Source organism: Macrotis lagotis, chromosome X (assembly GCF_037893015.1).
Source record: "Macrotis lagotis isolate mMagLag1 chromosome X, bilby.v1.9.chrom.fasta, whole genome shotgun sequence".
In the NCBI taxonomy this organism is placed as follows: domain Eukaryota; kingdom Metazoa; phylum Chordata; class Mammalia; order Peramelemorphia; family Peramelidae; genus Macrotis; species Macrotis lagotis.
The window spans coordinates 158,113,345-158,132,613 of NC_133666.1; the positions used below are offsets into that span (position 1 = coordinate 158,113,345).

Genomic DNA, 19,269 nt, shown 5'->3' on the forward strand with positions numbered 1-19,269 from the left:
TATATGAATTTTATAGTTGATTATTGTTATTAGTAAATGTTGGAAGTTCTCTGAGCATGTGAGATTACTTTTGTAAGAAACTGTATATTTTATTTTTTTGTTTTTGTTTTTCCAAGGCAGTAGGGTTAAGTGACTTGCCCAAGGTCATGCAGCTAGGTAATTATTAAGTGTCTGAGGCTGATTTGAACTCAGGTCCTCCTGACTCCAGGGCCAGTGCTCATAACTGCATATTTCTAGACAACAATGCTTTTTGAAGGGAAAATATGTGTGAATTAATCATTCAGTGAGAAGAAAGAAAGTTTTTCTTATATCTGCTGTAAATGATTTTTCTTCCATTCCATTCTGTGAACTAAAAAACTACTGAATTCCTAGGATTACTAGGTATTATGTTTAATTTGTTTAAAAGTAAATATTTTTGGACTGCTTGATAACACAGTGGATAGCACACTGCTCTTGGGTTTAGGAAGACCTAGTGCAAATCTAGTACTATGTGAACTTGGGAAAGTTACTTAACCTTGTTTTCCTCAGTGTCCTCATCTGTAGAATGAACTGAAGAGGTAAATGGCAGTCCATTAGAATAACTTTGCCAAGAAAACCCCCAAATGGGGTCACAAAGCACTGAACATGACTGAATATAACTGAAAAATAACATCAGATATTTTCATTGTCCCTTGACATATTATTATATCATATAAATATGATATTGGTACACACGTTCTTTAATAGTTTCAATGTAATATAGCTTAAATAGGTCCAGAAAATATTTTGTGCTTTCATATATTGACCATCATAGTCTTTTGAGTTTTCTTTTTGGGTGGATTTTTCATTTTTCATTTCCTTTAAAGTTGATCAGTTTGTTTATCTCAATGATATCCCTTCACCCCTCCCCCCCAAATAACATCTCCTGTATATTTAGTGGAAAATAGAGTTCAATTAACATTTAGAAGAAAATATGTGTGAATGTCTTCCACAGATATTCTCTTAATTTTACTGTGTGTGTGTGTATGTGTATGTATACACACACATGCACACATACATACAGACATACCTACATATATATGTACATTATACTGTATGACACACATATAATATATAGTGTAATATAAATATAAAGTGTATTTGTGTATATTTATATGTTATATAGTGTGTGTTTATATATAGTGGTATAGTATATACTATATATGGTATATAATGTAGTATTTTATGCATATAGTTATTTGTCAATTTTTTTAACTATGTTTTTTGAGGGGAGGGACAAATTTTTTGTTGTTGTTGTATTGAGCTGTCCAAAAATATTTACTTTTAAACAAAATAAACAAATGGCTAAGCAGTAAGGACTTAATAAATGTCTGTTGACTGGCTGTATTGTGTTACATTGATTTAACTTATGTAATTGATAGAAGAAAGAGCAGCAGTTTACAAATTCATAAAATTTAAATTTATCTATCATGAGCAATGAGATGTCAATGTACATTACTATTTAACTTTTTAAAACTGTTTTTGATTGCTTTTCAATGGAAAACTAGACTCAAACATCATTTTATTGTTTTATTTGAGATTAATATTTTTTCCAATTCTTTAATTTTGTGACATTTTTTATGTTCTGTATTAATTACATAGAAATTATTAATCATATGTGCTTTTTTATGTGAATCTGGCTCTGAAGATTCACATATTTGTTATGAAGATTGATGGAAATCTCCCCTTTTCCTTATTACTCCTTTATAGTTTGTTTTATATTCTCCAGCAATTTTGGTAGGTATTATGCTATCCTTAATTAATCTATACTTTAATTTCATTGGACCCTGGGAGCAATATTTATTTTGACTTTATTGAAGTTAGTGCTATTAAATAGTGCTTAGGGCTGTATAACACCTGCCAACAAATAAATAATCCCTTTTTGTTTAATTATTTACAGATCTAAGCATCATCTAGCACTGTCAGTGAAGAGACTTTGGCAGTATTTGGTGAAACAGGAAGAAATTCAAGAAACTTTTATCAGAAATATATTTACTAAGAAAAGATGCCTGAATGAGGTAGAATTTAGAATTTATTGGTTTTTATGGAAGTTTTGAGTTAAAGAGCTGTAAGATTTCTTTTAACGTTTCTTATAAAGCAAATTATCTGGGGAAATTAGACCAATATGAACAGAGAATATTTAAAGAAGTTGGGGGGAAAAAGATAATCTCAGTTTTCCAAAGCTTTTGAATATAGCGAATATAATTTGGGAGCTATGTTTAGGGATTTTTTTGGTTTGTTTTTATAGGATGTGATCTTAGGTATATAGATCTCTACGATAAAAGTTTTTGACTGGTTGGTACATTTATCTATTAAGAACTAGGCTTCCTTACTTTTTTTTCCTTGAGGTTTCTCTTTTTGGGGGGGGGGGTTGTTACATTTACTTTTATAACATATTATGGTAGTATTTTTCATGATTACACATTTTTAACCTAAATCAAATGACTTGCTTTCTCACTGAGGAGAAGTGGGGTGGGAGGAAGGGAGAGCATTTGGAATTCAATGTTTTGGAAGTGAATGTTGAAACTTGTTTTTGCATGTAACCGGGAGAAAAATAAAATTTAAAAAAAAGGAGTATGTTAGCATTTTAGTAATTTTTTTGTATTAAAAAACCCTGCATTTTGTCTTTATCTTTCTAATTAACAAATACTTTTGTCTATTTATTTATATCTCTTGTTCCTTGTCTTTTTTTTGATGATTCTGTATATTGCCACTTTTGATCTTAAAGTTTTTCATAAGTGTAATTATTACAGGTAACCTGCCTTTTCCTTAGTGTTAAATTATCATCTGAAATAATGTACTTGAGAACTAAAAAGATTCTAAAGTTTTGGAAAAAGAAATGTAAATTATTGAATAACTAAAATCAAATTCAATATTTTCTTAAACAATCTGTCAAATTTTAGTGAATGAAAGCTCAGAAAGCAATGGAACCAAAATGAATCAGAGTAGCAAATATAGGTAGAATGTATGTTTATACATATGCACAAATACATATATATATGTATATAGATATAGATATAGATATATAGTAAAATCCTACTTATATTTTATCCCAATTTTCTATAGAAAGGACCATAATTTCACAATTATGTAGACTATATAAATATGTATGATTTTTTTATACTGAAATATTGGGAATAGGTCAAGGTATTTTATGAGAAATATTATTTTTACTGTTTCATTTTCCTTGTTTGAAAAACAAAGTAGTTAATTATTTCATCTTATTTCTCATGGCTCTGGTATTTTCATTGATCTTAAATCATATATTATGTCTTCTTTTTGTTCTTAAGAATACAAGATTTCCTTCCCAATTAAGGGGTGGGTATCACTTCAGATACTTTTAATCTTCAAAGCTCTTTCTTTTCAGTATTTTTTCATTTCTTCCTAAAACATTAGGGAGGGAATCACAAAACAACCTATAATCAGCATTTAAACAGTTAAAATGTACTTCTAAATCAAACATAGGCAATAGAAGGCCAGAGAAGCACCAGAGATCACTGATGACTAAAAAAACTCTCTTCAATAGAAATTATTTTATATATAATTATTCTAAATTAAATTGTATAAAGTAATATTTTTGGAAATAGAGTCTAACTGCATATAAGTGAACTAATAATATTCCATATGATTTGACTTTAAAACTGGTGACTCTTAATTTCTTCTGTTTTTTAAAATGCATAGGTTCTTAATCTTGTGTCATCGACCCTTCGGCAATCAGATGCATCTTTATTTCTTTTCAAAATAATGGTTCTAAATGAAAAAAATAAAGTAGGATAATGAAGAAAACCAATTATGTTGAAATGCTCTGATCAAAATATTTAGAAAACAAGTTCAGAGACCCTAGGTTAAGAATCTTTTCTCTAACCTGATATTAACAGGCTCAATTTAAATGAATGAAATCATTTAAGGTGTAAAGTAATTGCTTTTAATAAGATATTATTATTATTAATACGTTTTGAGGACTTTTTAATGACCTTAAATATTTGTAAATATTTTAAGTAGTAACTAGTTGCAGCAGATAGTAATTTTTCTGATTTGGTAAAATAAGTGTACATTTTAAAAATACTCCTAGTTATCTTGCAACTTACATTTTATCTTTACTCTGTCTGTGGTTATTTTTTTTTTGATGAAGTCATTAGAGGACCACAGTGAAACCATCAAAAATTCTATAATGGAGGAGCCAAACTTCAACAAGGTACAAAGTCACATTCAGCTGAAATTTAAAATTTCATTCTTTAAAGAGATTCTTTGCCTATTTTCTTTCTTTCTTTCTTTTTTTAATTGCTGCAACAGACTATTGCCTGGAAAACTATTGACCCATTAAACTTGAGTATTACAGTGTGAATCAGTTTAATGGCTTTTTACTCGATTTGCATGTTTTGTTAAACAAGAAAATTCAATCTTAAAGGGAGTTGAATGCATCCTGTTTTAAGGCTACAGATTTTTTTAGTACAAGCTTAATAGTAAGTAAAGCTTTGGAAAATGAATAATACAAAGTATCAACCCTTTATATTGATCACATTTTATTTAAAGATATTTATAAAAGTAATAGAATTTATTTTTTTCATAAGAAAACAAAGCCACAGGGGCAGCTAGGTGGCACAGTGGATAAAGCGCCAGTCCTGGAGTCAGGAGTACCTGGGTTCAAATCCAGTCTCAGACACTTAATAATTACCTAGCTGTGTGGCCTTGGGCAAGCCACTTAACCCCATTTGCCTTGCAAAAACCAAAAAAAAGAAAAGAAAAGTATCAGATGGATTTAGAGGGGAAGAAAACACCAACATCCTTAAATTTTTTTCTTTTATTTTTGGACATCTATAAATACAAGACTGAATAAATTTTAATAAGACAATGGATTTAAAAACAAGAATTGTCTTTATTTTTTACTTTACAACTTTAAAATGTCAGGATTATTAGGCAGCTAAGTAGAGCAATATATAGAGTATCTGAGTTCAGACCCTGACTCAGATACTTACTGGCTGCACAGCTGGTGTGATCCTAGTATCCTCTTAGCCTCTCTCCTTCAAGGTCTGTTAAATGGGGATAATAATAGCACTTAGCTCTCAGGTGTGAGGTGATGATAAAATTAACATTTGTAAAGTAGTGCATTATATAAATGCTAGTTTGAAATAAACTTTTACAGCCAACATTCTTTTCTAAAAATTCTGCTGGTTCTTGAGAGTTTAGGGAATGAATTTTGTGACATATCAAGCTGAGGATATAAAGTAATAAGTAACTGTGTCCCCTCCTTGTGTAACTACAGATTTAAAAAACAAACAAACTTCATTGTTCTGAATCTTTCAAAGTAAATCTTCTCATATTTCATAAACTAATTTTTTTCAAAGAAGTCAAATTAAATACCTCAGAAATAGCATGGCAAGAGTTCTTGATTTTGGAAGTTTGAATTTCTGATATTTGCTGTGCTACTTATGCAGAAGTCATTCATTTATCTGAGTCTCAGCTTCTTCATCTAATGAAAAGGAAGTATTAATACCTGTAATACTTACTTTCAAACAACAAACTTTCATGAAATATCTACTATGTACCCAGTACTTTGCTAGGGAGTGGAAATGCAAAGGCAGAATATTAGACAGTACAGAGTAAATGCAAAATAGATACAAGGTCGTTAGGGAGGAAGTCTTTCACTATTTGAGGATCAGGAGAGGCTTCATGAAGGTGATGCTTGAGCAGAACCTTGTAAATATAATTTACATGAAATTCTTTGAAGATGGTAAGATAATATATGCCAAGCATTATTTAGACTTAAAGCAGAGGTGTCAAACTTACTGCCCATAAAACTTATGGCCTGCTTTAGATTTAAGATGTAAATGAGAAATGTTTAATAAAATAAATTAAAAATACATTACAATGAATAATCTTAATTTGTGGATGTCTAACTCATTATTTGGGCAGCTAGATTGCTTAGTGGATAAAGCTCCAGGCCTGGAATAAAGAAGTCTCATCTTCATGAGTTCAGATTTAGCCTTGGACATATTACCTGTATGACACTGGGCAAGTCACTTTGCCTTAATTCCTCACCTGTAAATGAGCTGGAAAAGGAAATAACAAGCCGGTGTCTTTGCCAGGAAAACCAATAAATGGGTCATGAAGAGTCAGACATGACTAAAACAACTGAACAACAAAGTCACTATCTCCTCCCTCCCTTGTTTGTAATCGAGTTTGACTCCATTGCCTTAAAGTTCTATATAATCATTTTAAAAATTTGTAAAGCATTTTACATATATTACCACATTTAATCTTCACAATAACACTGTAAGGCAGACACTAACCCACTCTTTACTAATGAGATAACTAAACCTGAAGAGTTTATGTGACCTCGAGTTTCATAAGCTATAAGGTCTAAAAATAGAATTTGGAATCAGATCTTTTTCATTCTGAATCCAATGTTTAATCTAGGCTTGGGGTCTTTTTTGAATCACCAGAATGATTTTATGACTTATCTACCATCACATTACTATCATATGCCAGAGAAAGGACCATAGCTAATGGGTTTCTAGGCCAGCTCTCTAACCTCTATAATGTGCTACTTTAGTACAACTCCCTAAGACTCTTAAATCATGGAGACCCAGTGGGCATTCCGTACCCCAATGAAATCACAAATCTAGACCCCCCCCCCCCAACCCTAGCTAAAAAAGGTACTAAGTATAAGACACTTAAACATCAGTTTCTATGTTCAAGGAGCTTACATTCTACTGGGAGGATATAACATATTCATACTGGAGGTTATAACTCTCTAAAAAAATATACATAGAGAAATAGTGTGAATAAAGAACTGATCCTCGATATAGGAAGATCAGAATTTAATCTTACTGCCTATCAGGTACTGACTGCGTGACCTTGGGCAAGTTATTTTAGCTACAAGTAACCCAAGGAAATTGAGACTATCAATTGCAGAGAGTGTGCCAATCTTCATTGGGAAAGGAACTTTGTCTACATCAGTGAATTCACAGTTTCAATTAACAAAAAGAATCATAGGAGAATAATTCCAGCAACTGCTGAAATTATCTTGAAGGAAGTTAAGGTTTCAGAAAGGTGGGAATACATTCTGAGCATGTAGGATACCTTGTGCAGCAAAGATGTGGAGGTAGAAGAGGAATGTAATGCATCGGAAAGAAACCCAAGAGAAGAGATTGCATGAGTAGGAATAATATATAATCATTTTGAGAAAGAATTTAGTGGAAATCATATTATGAAAATTTTGAATTGTCAAACTCAGGAGTTTAAACTTTATGCTAATGGACAATGGGGATCCATAATCTCTGTTTTAGGAATATTAATTTGGCAGTTATGGATGACAGATTAGATGAGGGAGAGATGAGCTACAGGATGGTCAATTAAGATACTATTGCAGTAGTATACAAGAGATGACAAGAGCCGAGGCTAGGGTGATTGGTTTGATCAGACAGGAATAGGAGAGATATTAAAGAGGTAGAATTAATAAGAGCAGCTGATTAATCAAGGGTATCTCCTAAATTGGTAAACTGAATTGGAAGAATAACAGAACTATACAGTACTTAGGATAAGGAAAAATATAAATTGTTTTTTAGACATTGAGTTTGAGATGCCTATGAGATAAAGGCAAATGTGTCTTATAGGCACTGGGAGATTATAGATGAGGCTTCATTTTAATCTCTATAGAGATAATAATTGAAATAATGGAGGTTAATGGAATTTCTAATAGTAAGAAGAGTAGAAGTATCAGACCCTGGGGGAAAGGCATCAGTCTGACAGATAGAGGAGTATCATGAAAACTCAGAGAGTATCCAAGAGGAAATGAAGGATCAAAGAAATGGTAGGTCAGAAAGAATGAGGATTGAGTAAAGGTTATTGAATTTATCACAAAATAAGCAATTGTGATTTTAGAGAGGAAAAATAAAGGCAATGTAAGCCAGGGGTTGAGAAGTAACTGGAAGGTGAGGAAGTGCTAGAAATGTGGAGATTCATTGTAAAAGGGAAAATATGCATAGTACAATGTTTGAAAGGATATTAAAATCAAATACGGGTCTTTTAAGGTTGGAGCATGTTTTAAGACTTGCAGGGAAGGAGTCAGGAGGAAGAGACATTAGATATTAGAAAGAGATAGCATGACACACTAGGAGGAGACAGAAAAGAATGGATTCAAAAATACATTTAAAAGGGCTCACATTAGCCACTTTATCTTCTGAAATCAGAGGAAAAGAAAATAGATGATTGATATTGAAATATTTTTATTTTTTTATTTCAAATGCCAAAATAAATCAAAATCAGTTAATAAATTAATCCTATGTGCTATATAAAACAAAGAAATACCACCATCTGTTTCTTTAAAATAACCTTACATGTATTCTTTTTTTCTTTGCTTTTCTTTTTCTTTTCTTTATTTTCTTCATATTACTACAATAGTCTTGTAAAAGAAACCATAATCCCCCTTCCCATACAAAGATAGAGAAACCTCAAGAAAAATAAAGGGAGAGGGTGAAAAAAGTGTGTCTCAGTTCTGTCTTTGGGATGGAGTACATGTTTTATCATAAGTCCATCAGAGAAGTTGCTTCAATATTTTTTCCCACAGTTACCATTGCTAGCTGTATTTCCCTCTATCCTATTCCTCTCCATCCTCATTTATTCTATTCTATTCTATTCTATTCTATTCTATTCTATTCTATTCTATTCTATTCTATTCTATTCTATTCTATTCTATTCTATTCTATTCTATTCTATTCTATTTCTATTTCTATTTCTATTCTATTTCTATTCTATTTCTATTCTATTTCTATTCTCTCTTTCCTTTCACCCTGTGTTGTAACTGACTGCACTCTCCCATGATCTTCCCTCTCTTTTATCACCTATACCCCTTCCCCTCCCCCTTCTCTTTTCTCTCCTTTTTCCCCCCTCTAGGAGATAAGATAGATTTCTATACTCTATTGAGTGTGTATGCTGTTTCCTCACTGAGATGTTTTTAAATGTGAAACTGTGATAGAGAGGGAATGACCTCATTTTTTCCAGTCAAGTATGAAGCAGGGTCCTTCATTGAACTGGCAGGTGAAGATACTGATATGTATAGTCTGAGGAGAAAGTTTGGAATAATACCTTAAGGGAGTCAACCAGGGACAATAGAGGGTATACAACAATGAGAACTTTATTGGAATTAGATAACATAAGTTTAGTGGATCCAACAAATCTGCATTTTGTCCCTTGTCCTTTTTTTAATTCCCAAGTTGGTGCAAAGAAGTTATACACTGGAAATAATCCATGAAGCCTCTGGGTGCAGAAGCAGTAGACTAGGACAAAAGGTTCAAGGGTCTTAGATCTTAAGTTTCATATCACTTTGGTCAAGTATCTTTCTCATTATCCATTGCAATGAAATGGAACTTTAAAAATTTAAGATAGTTGTAGCCTCTTAAAGCAAATCCAAACATTGTATCTATATTTTAGCTAATACAATTTTTGCTGGCTGTAGAGTTTAATGATATATGAATAATAAATCATTTAGTTCTTTTCATTAAAGATGGCACTCTGAACTAGTATTTTGGCTGTCAAGCTTTTTAATTTTTTTGGAAGGATTTCTTAGGTAAAAATATAGTAGGTTATAGAATGCATTGTAACCATGGTGGTTTTTTAAGACAAATGATAACCTACATAATTTTTCAAATTTTAATTGTAAAACTAACCCTGTCAAATCCATTGAGTTACAGTTAATTTAAATTAGGAACTCTAGCTGTGTTTCTAAATGTTAAGGAAAGAACTCAACTTCCTGTTAGCATGACCTACAGATGGTCCTTTTTTGTGCTATTCAAACCAATGTCAATGTCACATTACAAATATAGAGATTTAATATTTTTCTAACTTGCAATTTAAGTAGGTAATTGGAAATATAATTCTAAGAAAATGAGCAGTTTTGATGTCAGTTTTGAATAATAATTATTCACATGGAATAGGTAAAAATTATTTGAGCTTGATGAGAAAAATGTGTATTATACAAAATTCTACCAAGTAAAAATTAACCTTGGTTAACAAATACTTAATTTTATACTTCAGAAGATTTTTGATTTTAAATCTCCCTTTACAAAAGGGAAACCTCATCATGTACAAGTCTTACCCAGGTCCATCTATGATTAAATTATGGATTACTTATATTAACTGTTAGAAGCCATCCTCTGTTTTTAATGTTAAAATCTTATTCATATATTGTATACCAGAAAAAATAGACAAGATTTCTATCTGACCTACATATATCCATATAACATCATTCAGAACAGTATAATATCACCAAGAAATTCTGCATGACCACTGGGTAAAGGATGGGAACATTGGATTCATCTTGCAGTTTCTTACATATGATCTGGCTTCTCTTCCCTGTTCATTCCTGGGGCTAGCTCATTACTCATTGGTAGTGCCAGTCTCTAATTTTTGTACTAACATACCAATTTGCTGGATTGATCATAACAGTCACATGCCATAACGTGCATTTTCCACCCATTTGCTTTTTCTAAGAAACCATGGTTAAGCAAGTCTTATTTGAATGGACCTCATTGAGGAAATATTGTAGAGGTCCTTCCTTGGGTTTATTGCAATCAATAAAATGATAGCTAAAGCAGATCTATTGACTTCTAGATCTCTTATTGAAAAAAAATTCATAACATAGAAAGTGAGTATTTTGAAATTTGGTATCTTTGTTCCTTACTCCTAAAACTTATTTTCCAACACAATTTTTTTTCATCTTCCTCTTCATTTTCCATCTAATCTTTGAACTTAATATAAGTACTAGGGCATATCTTTGACTTGGTTTGTAAGATTTTGTTACGTTCTTCATAGAGTTTCTTTTGTGTCCCCATGTCAGTATTAGAGGTAAATTTCACTTTCCTTTGGAGTAATCATGAGCACTACAAGGTCAGATTACTAAGTATTCCATGAAATACTATTTCTTGTTGCCTTTGGGTATATAGTAAAGCATAATGAAATAACTCCTTTATTGCCCTTTTTTAGTGAACCAATGAGTTGTTCTTTTGATTGTAGGCAACTTTTTTTTTTCTGATTTTATGTATTGAATATTAAAGTGTCTGGTAGTGTTTGGTTATTGGATACTCTGATATTGCTAATTAAATTAATATTTTAAGACAATTTTTATTGCCCTTGCCTTCTTTTCTGTCAAAAATACTCTGGTGCCTACTATGTGCCAGGCACTGTAGTAAGAGCTTTATAATATTAGCTCATTTGATCCTCACAACAACCCTGTGAAGTAAGTGCTGTTATTTTGTAGTTGAGGAAGTTGAATCAGGGATTAGGTAACTTTCCTAGGTTCACTGAGTCAGTATCTGAGTCTAAGTTTGAACTCAGCTCTTCCAGATTTCAGACCCTAGTTATACCTAGTTGACAGTTCAATAAATCAAATTTCAGTATATCTTACTAATACTGTTTATATTTGACCCTTTTGATTTAAATATTATGATCAGTAGAAGGCGGGTATGATAATCCTGGAAACTATGTCAGTAGTTGTTTTATTTGAGGTTATACTGTTGGTACGTGGGTATTCTTTTGGAACACTGCTTATATGATGCCTCAGAGTATATTAAACCCTGGTGAGGTATTAAAGAGATGAATCAATCCATCAGGGACTATTGTTTCACCTTTTTAATCTAGTCATTGAGAAAAGTCATAATACTCTATATTTATTGAGGTTTCTTCCAGAGAGGATGCTTTAATACTTTGTTTTTTCTATTCAAAAGTTCTATTTCTGTGGGGTTTTTAATATTTTTGTTATTTAAAATGGCCTCACCCTTCTCCCTACAATAGATCTATCTTTTGTAGCAATATAAATCAGTCCAATGTCTGTGTCTGAAAATGTATACCTTGTTCCTCACCATAGTTTTCCATCTCTTTGCCAAAAAGTCAAAGGCTTGAAATCATGATTGCTTATTGCTTTGATTAGGATTTTGAACTCTTTTAGTAATTTTTTTAACATTATTGTTAATATTAGATAGATTATTCTTCTAGACCTGTTTACTTTATTCTGCACTTATACAAAACTTAGCAAATTTCTATGAATTTTTTATATTTGTCATTTTTTTATTGTACAATAATTTTTAATTTCACATACCACAATTTGTTCTTTCATTCTCAGATTGAAGGGCAATTATTTTGCTAATAAAAATGCTGCTAAATATTTTTATTATGCATATATGTATATTTATATATGTTGCTCAAAGACAAACAGGAAAGATCTCACTTTTTTATTTAAAATTAGAAATAGATATGAAAACATATATCGTTGCCCAGCTTGGGGTATATATTTCTGGAAGTCATTTTGCTAGGCAAAAGAGTAGAGTAGTTTTCTTTTTTTCCCCTAAATTTTATTTTATTTTTTCCAATTTCATGCAAAGGTAGTTTTCAATAATCATCCATTTGTAAGTTCATGTGTTCCACGTTTTTCTAATGCCCTCCCTTCCCTCCCCCTCCCTATGGCAGCAAAAAATCTGGTAAAAATTGCATATGTACAACAGTGTTTAACATATTACCAAAATAGTCATATTATGAAATGGGAGTAGAACTGGGGGGGGGGGGGGGATGGGAGAACATGAGTAAGAAAGAAGTTTGCTCTGTATTTAGAATCCATAGTTTTTCCTCTGGGTGTGAATAGTATTTTCTATAATAGGTCTCGCAAGAGTATCACTTGATCACTGAACTGCTGAGAGGAGCTGTATCCATCATAGCTGATCATCTCACAGTGTTGTTAATATGTGCAGTGTTTTACTGGTTCTGCTCATTTCATGTAACATCAGTTCATGCAAGTCTTTCCAAGCTTTTCTAAAATCTGATCACTCAGGGGGCAGCTAGGTAGTGCAGTGGATAGAGCACCGGCCCTGGAGTCAGTACCTGAGTTCAAATTCAGTCTCAGACACTTAATAATTACGTAACTGTATGGCCTTGGGCAAGCCACTTAACCCTATTGCCTTGCAAAAACTAAAAAAAAAATCCGATCACTCGTGATATCTTTTCTTTTTTTTTTAATTTATTTTTATTAAAGATATTATTTGAGTTTTACAATTTTCCCCCCAATCTTGCTCCCCCCCCCATGGAAAGCACTCTGTCAGTCTTTACTTTGTTTCCATGTTGTACCTTGATCCAAATTGGGTGTGATGAGAGAGAAATCATATCCTTAAAGAGAAGAGAAGTCTAAGAGGTAACAAGATCAGACAATAAGATACCCGTTTTTTTTTCTAAATTAAAGGGAATAGTCCTTGAACTTTGTTCAAACGCCACAGCTCCTTATCTGGAAACAGATGGCACTCTCCTTTGCAGACAGCCCAAAATTGTTCCTGATTGTTGCACTGATGGAATGAGTGAGTGCTTCAAGGTTGAACATCACTCCCATGTTGCTGTTAGGGTATACAGTGTTTTTCTGGTTCTGCTTGTCTCACTCAGCATCAGTCCATGCAAATCCCTCCAGACTTCCCTGAAATCCCATCACTCCTGGTTTCTAATAGAACAATAGTGTTCCATGACATACTTATGTCACAGTTTGCTAAGCCATTTCCCAATTGAAGGACATTTACTTGATTTCTAATTCTTTGCCACCACAAACAGGGCTGCTATAAATATTTTTGTACAAGTAATGTTTTTACCCTTTTTTCATCATCTCTTCAGGCTATAGACCCAGTAATGGTATTGCTGGGTCAAAGGGTATGCACATTTTTGTTGCCCTTTGGGCATAATTCCAAATAGCTCTCCAGAAGGGTTGGATGAGTTCACAGCTCCACCAACAGTGTAATAGAGTCCCAGATTTCCCACAACCCTTGGAACAGTGATCATTATCCTTCCTGGTCATATTGGCCAATCTGAGAGGTGTGAGGTGGTACCTCAGAGAAGCTTTAATTTGCCTTTCTCTAATAATTAATGATTTAGAGCATTTTTTTCATATGGTTATGGATTGCTTTGATCTCCTCATCTGTAAATTGCCTTTGCATATCCTTTGACCATTTGTCAATTGGGGAATGGCTTTTTGTTTTAAAAATATGACTCAGTTCTCTGTATATTTTAGAAATGAGTCCTTTGTCAGAATCATTAGTTGTAAAGATCGTTTCCCAATTTACTACATTTCTTTTGATCTTGGTTACATTGGTTTTATCTATGCAAAAGCTTTTTAATTTAATGAAATCAAAATCATCTAATTGGTTTTTGGTGATATTCTCCAACTTTTCCTTAGTCATAAACTGCTCCCCTTTCCATAGATCTGACAGGTAAACTAGTCCTTGATCTTCTAATTTTCTTATAGTATTGTATTTTATGTCTAAGTCCTGTAACCATTTGGATCTAATCTTGGTAAAGGGTGTGAGGTGTTGATCTAATCTAAGTTTTTTCCACACTAACTTCCAATTATCCCAGCAGTTTTTATCAAAGAGGGAGTTTTTATCCCAATGGCTGGACTCTTTGGGTTTATCAAGCAGCAGATTACTATAATCATCTCCTGCTTTTACACCTAGTCTATTCCACTGGTCTACCACTCTGTTTCTTAGCCAATACCAGACAGTTTTGATGACTGATGCTTTATAATATAATTTTAGATCAGGTAGGGCTAAGCCACCTTCTTTTGTACTTTTTTTCATTAAGCTCCTGGCAATTCTTGACTTTTTATTTCTCCATATGAATTTACTTACAATTTTTTCTAACTCGTTAAAGTAATTTTTTGGAATTTTGATTGGTAGGACACTAAACAGATAGTTTAGTTTTGGTAGAATTGTCATTTTTATTATATTAGCTCTACCCATCCATGAGCAGTTGATATTTGCCCAGTTATTTAAATCTGATTTAATTAATGTGAGAAGTGTTTTATAATTGTTTTCAAAAAGATTCTGAGTCTGTCTTGGCAAATAGACTCCCAAGTATTTTATATTGTCTGAGGTTACTTTGAATGGGATCACTCATGATCTCTTAAAGAATAATTGTATTCCAATAGCATATTTTTTTACATGTGAATCTTTTTTGTTTTTTTATGATCTCTTTAGTATACAGACTTAGTGGTAGTATTGCTGAATCAAAAGTTATGTTCAGTTTTATTGCCCTTTGAGCATAATTCGAAATTGTGCATTAGTATCCCAATTTCCCCACAATTTCTCCAACATAAATCATTTTCCTTTTTTATCATCTTAGCCAATCTGATAGGTGTGAGGTGTACCTCATAATTATTTTAATTTACATTTCTCTAATCAATAATTATTTGCAGAATTTTTTCATATGACTATAAATAGCTTTGATTTCTTCATTTGACAACAGCCTGTTCATGTCCTTCTGGGATAAGAATTCACTAACTGACAAAAACTGTTGGGAAAACTAGAAATTAGTTGCCAAAAACTAAGCATAGTCTCACATCTCACCCCCTACACCAAAATAAGGTCAAAATGGGTACAGGATTTAGACATAAAAAGTGATACCATAGACCATTTAAAAACAAGAAATAGTCTGTTGGATCTATAGAGAGAGGAGAAGTTTATGAACAAACAAAAGACAGAGGACATGGTAAACTGCAAAATGGATAATTTCAACTATGTTAAATTTCAAAATTTTTGAACAGATAAAATGAATGCAACCAAGATTAAAAGGAAAATGATTTTCACAGTTAATGTTTCCGATAAAGAACTCATTTCTAAAATATGTAGAGAACTTAATCAGATTTATAGAATTACAAGTCATTCTCCAAATTAGATAGTAGTTTTTGGTACTTCTTTTCTTATTAGAACAATTTCAGCTCATTCTTCAGAACTGTTTTATTGGGTCACAGCTCACAAATTAGTGTACCTATCTTCCCAAAACACATTTAGTAGGGATCATATTTATCTTTGGATTTATTGCTTTCAAATAATACTCAAATAATTTCAAAGTTATGTCATTGGTAGAAGTAGAATTGAGGCTTGCCCTAAATCTCCTAACTTGAATCCAGTGATTCAAGTTGCATTCTTTTTTTTTTTTTTGACTCTTTCATGAAATATCTGTTAAATAGGAAAATGGTACAGTAAGATCTTTTTAAGATTTCTATTTTGCTCATGGTGAATGTTTTAATCCTTGTAGATAATAATCTTGTCTCATGCTTTCAGTGATACAAGAAACGCAACTTTTCTGTTAAATAGCATCTCTTTCCTTACTCATATTTATCACAGTGACTTCAGATATTCTTAGTAAGGTATAGTCATGTTTTATGATGCCATATGTTTGTTTCAATGACTGGCTAGTGAACACAATGAGTAGATAAATTATAAAAATAAAGGAAAATGATTCAGTTAACATCGGTGTTGGTAAATCTAGTTTATTTCTGAGTTTAGTTTCATTCTATTTGATTGTGAATGTTTTGACCATTTTATTAGATCTTTGTGTATGGTTTCTGGTGTCTAGTATCAAGATAATCATATCATCTCTCTTTTAAAAAATTACCTAATCTTTCAGTTCTTGAGCATCCTAGGTGGTTGTCTGCCATTTTATATTGACTTTTAGACTTTTGTTCAATTTGTAATATTAATTAGTTACCAGTTTACATAAACTTAAATTTAATAACCTGACAGAGACTAAAGTGGCTCCTTTTTCAATTTTTTGTAATCTCAAAAAATTTTGTAAAAATTAATATAGTTTAATTGTATTTCTGAAGATACTTTATAAAAGTGTTTGTAATGGACATTGAAGCTATTAATAGCAGTTTTTAGCAGTACTAAGAAGAGGAATGCATAATAAATAATATAAATAATAATGCATGATAAATTAAGGCAAAGGATCTATGCCTAATGGATATTAATTATTCATGAGATTATTGTTGACCTTAGGGATCATCCAGTAGCATTCCTTCGTTTTATTTTTTTTTAACTTTATTTAAGGCATTGGGGTTAAGTGACTTGCCCAGGATGACATAACTAGGCAATTATTAAGTGTCTCAGATTAGATTTGAACTCGGGTCCTCCTGATTCCAGTCTAGTGCTCTATTCATTGAACCACCCAACTGCCCCACATTCTGTCTTTTTACAAATGAGGCTCAGAGAAGTTCAGTATTTTGTCTTAACTCAAATTTGTTAAGCAGAGCCAGGATTGAATTCTTGCAAGTCCTCTGACTTTATACCCAGTGTTTTTCTACCTTTTCATACAGTAGAAAACAGTTCTAGCAGTTTTCTTTAAGTTGTAGATCAAGATTGGATACAGGAACATTCCACCAAATCTATTTTTTTTATAATTTTTTTAATTTAATATTCTCATTTTGTACAAATGATGGTTTTTTTATACATTAATAAAATATTTTTGTTTAAGAGTAAATGAAATACCCCCTCCCCCCCATAAATATAGACTCAGTTGAGTGATAAAGTCAAGGGGAGAGGAAAAAAATTAAAATAAAAAATAATAGTAATAATTGTAGGTATGGCCAGGTGGCGCAATGGATGGAGCACCAGCCCTGGAGCCATGAGCACCTGAGCCCACATCCGGCCCCGTACACCCAACAATCACCCAGCCGTGTGACATGCAAGCCACCCCAACCCCACTGCCCTGCAAAAACCAAAAAAAAAAAAAAAAGATCCAAAATAAAATAAAATAGTAATAATAGTAGGGGTGGCTGGGTGGTGGACAGCATTGGCCCTTGAGCCAGGAGCACCTGGGTCCAAATCTGGCCTCAAACACCCAAAGATCACCCTGCTATGTGGCCCCAGGCAGGCCACCCAGCCCCATTTGCCCTGCACCCCCCCCCAATAATAATAATAAAAAAAATGTGCTTCAGTCTTTGTTCTAACACCAACAACTCTGTCATGGGTGGATCATATTCTATATGATAAGTCCATCACAAAAAGTTACTTCCATAGTTTTCCACCATTGCTGTTGCTGATCAAAATTCCCTCCTTTCTTATTTCTCCACTACCATGTATTATATTTTCTCTCTCCTTTCACTCTGACTGCTGTAGGGCAGCTGAGTGGTGCAGCAGATAGATCCCCGGCTCTGGGGCCAAGAGGCCCTGAGCCCCCCTACCACACTTTAGGCCCAGTATCCACCTGGCCCTATGGTCCTGGACAGCCCTTCCAATCCCAGCCCTTTGCAAGAAGTAATAAAGGAAATGTGTTATATCTGACCACTGTTCCCCCATGGTCCATCCTCTCCTCCATCATTCACATCACCCCCCCCTTCCCCCTGTCCCCACCCCTTTCCTTCTTACTCCACATGCCTATACCCCACTGAGTATATATGCTGTTTCCTCTCCTAGCCACCTCTGATGAGAGCAAAGATTCCCTCATTCTCCCTTGCCTTCTCCCCCTTCCATATCATTGCTATAACTCATTGTAATAAAGAAAAATCTTATATGAAATATCTTGGCCTATTCCCCCTCTTCTTTTTCTTTCTCTCATTACATTTCCCTTTTTTCTATTGACTCTGTTTTTACCCCATATTTTATCTTCAAATTCAGCTTTCTCCCGTACTTCAGCTGTAAAAGCTCCCTCTACCTGTTCTATTAACTGAGAAGGTTCATATGAGTATTATCAGTGTCATTTGTCTATGCAGGAATACATGCAGTTCATCATCATTGAGTCCCTCATATTTTCCCCTTCTCCAATCTCCATGCTTCACCTGAGTCCTGTATCTGAAGATCAAACCTTCTGTTCAGCTATGGCCATTCCAACAGGAACATTTGAAATTCACCTGGTTCATTGAAAGTCCATCTTTTCCCCTGGAAGTGGACATTCAGCCTTGCTGGGTAGTTCATTCTTGGCTGCATTATAAGCTCTTTTGCCTTCTGGTATATTATATTCCAACCCCTACAAGCTTCCAGTGTTGTTGCTGCTAAGTCCTGTGTGATCCTGACTGCAGCTCCACGATATTTGAACTGTGTCCTTCTGGCTACTTGTAGTATTTTCTCTTTGATTTGGGAGTTCTGGAATTTGGCCATAATATTCCTAGGGGTTGGTTTTTCTTTCGCAGGGGGATCAGTGGATTCTCTCCATTTCTATTTTGCTCTTTGCTTCTAGGATATCAGGGCAATTTTCCTATAGTAATTCTTTGAAAATGATGTCAAGGCTCTTTTCCTGATCATGACTTTCAGGTATTCCAATAATTTTTAAATTATCTTTCCTAAGTCTGTTTTCCATATCAGTTCTTTTTTTCAATGAGATGCTTCACATTTTCTTCTAATTTTTCATTTTTTTGGTTTTGAAGTATTGAGTCCTGGTTTCTTGTAAATTAGTCAATCTCCCCGAGTTCTGTTCTTTGTCTGAAGGATTTGTTTTCCTCAGAGAGGTTTC

At 33.1% G+C, this 19,269-nt stretch overlaps 1 protein-coding gene across 6 annotated transcripts in view; it reads left to right on the plus strand.

Moving 5' to 3' along the window:
• The window catches only part of DMXL1 (Dmx like 1), a 181,004-nt gene that overhangs the window by 128,036 nt on the left and 33,699 nt on the right, over window positions 1-19,269 (plus strand). For 3 of the 6 annotated variants that reach the window (XM_074199607.1, XM_074199611.1, XM_074199609.1), the window contains 2 exons: window positions 1,919-2,036; window positions 4,151-4,213. In XM_074199607.1, coding sequence (XP_074055708.1) covers window positions 1,919-2,036; window positions 4,151-4,213 — 181 coding nt within the window. The remainder of the gene's footprint in view (window positions 1-1,918; window positions 2,037-4,150; window positions 4,214-19,269) is intronic. The other 3 variants (XM_074199612.1, XM_074199608.1, XM_074199610.1) reach the window with 1 other exon arrangement.